Source organism: Mus caroli, chromosome 6 (genome assembly GCF_900094665.2).
Source record: "Mus caroli chromosome 6, CAROLI_EIJ_v1.1, whole genome shotgun sequence".
Taxonomy (NCBI): domain Eukaryota; kingdom Metazoa; phylum Chordata; class Mammalia; order Rodentia; family Muridae; genus Mus; species Mus caroli.
In genome coordinates this window covers 114,793,250-114,795,098 of record NC_034575.1, presented here as the reverse complement: position 1 = coordinate 114,795,098, position 1,849 = coordinate 114,793,250, and the positions used below count along the sequence as shown (strand labels likewise).

Here is a 1,849-nt window from a genome sequence, read left to right as displayed (position 1 = left end):
ACCAACTTCTGGGCAAGATTGGTCGTACACCAAAAGACCATAGCCACATTTCCTCAAGATTCAGCATGTGTGTCCTATTTCTGCTTTTTAAAGGAAACAAAAACTCATTATTTGATTAGCTAGATGTGCAGGAGATTTGACATTGATCATCAGGGTGTTATGCCAGACCAGCTCTGCTCTGTTGCCTTCCCACCACATGACATATTCATAAATTTTATTCATGAATGTTACATATGTACTAATTTTCTAGCATTGGCTTACTCCTAAAATAATTTTTAAATTTTGCTTGTATTTGTGTCTGACCATCACATGTGTACCTTGTGCCTCAAAGGCCAGAGAGGGCGTTGGATCCCCCNGTACTGGAGTTAGAAATAGTTGTGAGCTGACAAGTGGGTGCTGGGAACTGAACCTGAGTCCTCTGGAAGAGTGGTCAGTGCTCTTAACCACTGACCCATCTCTCTAGCACCTTGGCTCATATTCATTGTTTTATCTTTATGAACATACTTGACATTTTAAGGAATGAAAAAGTGGTGAGAATGCATTTTAGAGAATCTCTTTATGGTGTTTTTGTTTGTTTCTTATTGTTCATTTTGGAGGGGGTATTGTTTTGTGATGAGGTCTCATGTGGCTTAGGCTAGCCTCAGGCTCGCTATGTAGCTCGGTGTCTTAGTCAGGTTCTGTAGAGGAACAAGTGATGAATAAATCTATCATCCATCTGTCTGTCTATATCTANATATCATCCATCTATATAATGAGGTTTTATTAGAGTGGTGTACAGGCTGTGGTCCAGCTAGTTCAACAATGAGGGTCTACCAGTGGAAGGTCCAAGAATCCGGTGGTTTTCAGTCCACAATGCTGAATGTTTCAGGTGGTCTTCAGTATATGCCAGAATCCTGAAGAAGAAATGGACTTGCTAGTGAGAGTGAGAACAAGTAGGAAAAGAGAGCTAGATGTGCCCAGCCATTTGGGTTTTAGTTAATTCCAGATGTAGTCAAGTTGGCAGCTAACACTAGCCAGGGTGGTCTTTAACTCTTGATTCTCCTACCTACAAGTCCCAAGTGTTGGCATTAAAAGGTTATCTCATGATGCTGTACTTTCTTTGAGATATTTAATTGGATTTTTTTAGAGGCATAAGGCAACATTTGTTAGGTCTTTTGGACTCAGAATGCTTTGATCTGCTTGCTAGGATGAATGCATGTTCTCTGAGTATGTTTAGAAACATTACCCAGAACTATACTTAAATTGNTTTAGCCTTCACGNTTCCTGAGCAGAAGTTTAAAATTTTCTATCACTTCTCTGTCCTCTTATCTAAGATCAGTTTACCCTAGNTCCCCCTACTTTTGATATATGGGTTATGAGTAATTCCTATTGTTTTATAGGTAGTCTGTGTCACTNTTNTTANAGTNAAGAAATNTGTGTTACTTTATTGTCCTAGGGACATACACATAAGTTTCTAGTTNTTTGGAAATTGANTTTTANTGGAAATGTTTCAAGAGAATATGTTAGTGCTATCTAATGATATTTCAAATGTTTAGAAACTGACTCTTGGTATTTAAAAATAAAGTTGGAAATTANTGGTTGCAATAGGAAAAATGAGTTCTTGANGTGCTTACCCTTGTCTTTTTAATAGATGATATAGTGTTGAGTTTGTCAGAAGAATCAGAGTATGTTACACGATGTAAGTACAAATGGGAGTATCCTCATGTCTCGGTGTGCTTTCTTTTTAGGAACGGACAATCGAACGCTTAAAGGAGCAACGGGACAGGGATGAGCGAGAGAAGCAAGAGGAGATTGATACCTACAAAAAAGATCTCAAAGACTTGAAAGAGAAAGTCAGCCTATTGCAAGG

The 1,849-nt window shown here is 38.4% G+C and overlaps 1 protein-coding gene across 1 annotated transcript in view; it reads left to right on the top strand.

Moving 5' to 3' along the window:
• Erc1 (ELKS/RAB6-interacting/CAST family member 1) overlaps nucleotides 1-1,849 on the top strand; it is a 277,665-nt gene that overhangs the window by 95,495 nt on the left and 180,321 nt on the right. The window contains exon 8 of the mRNA XM_029478247.1: nucleotides 1,728-1,849. This exon is cut by the window's right edge and continues 17 nt beyond it. Within this exon, the coding sequence (XP_029334107.1) occupies nucleotides 1,728-1,849 (122 nt within the window). The remainder of the gene's footprint in view (nucleotides 1-1,727) is intronic.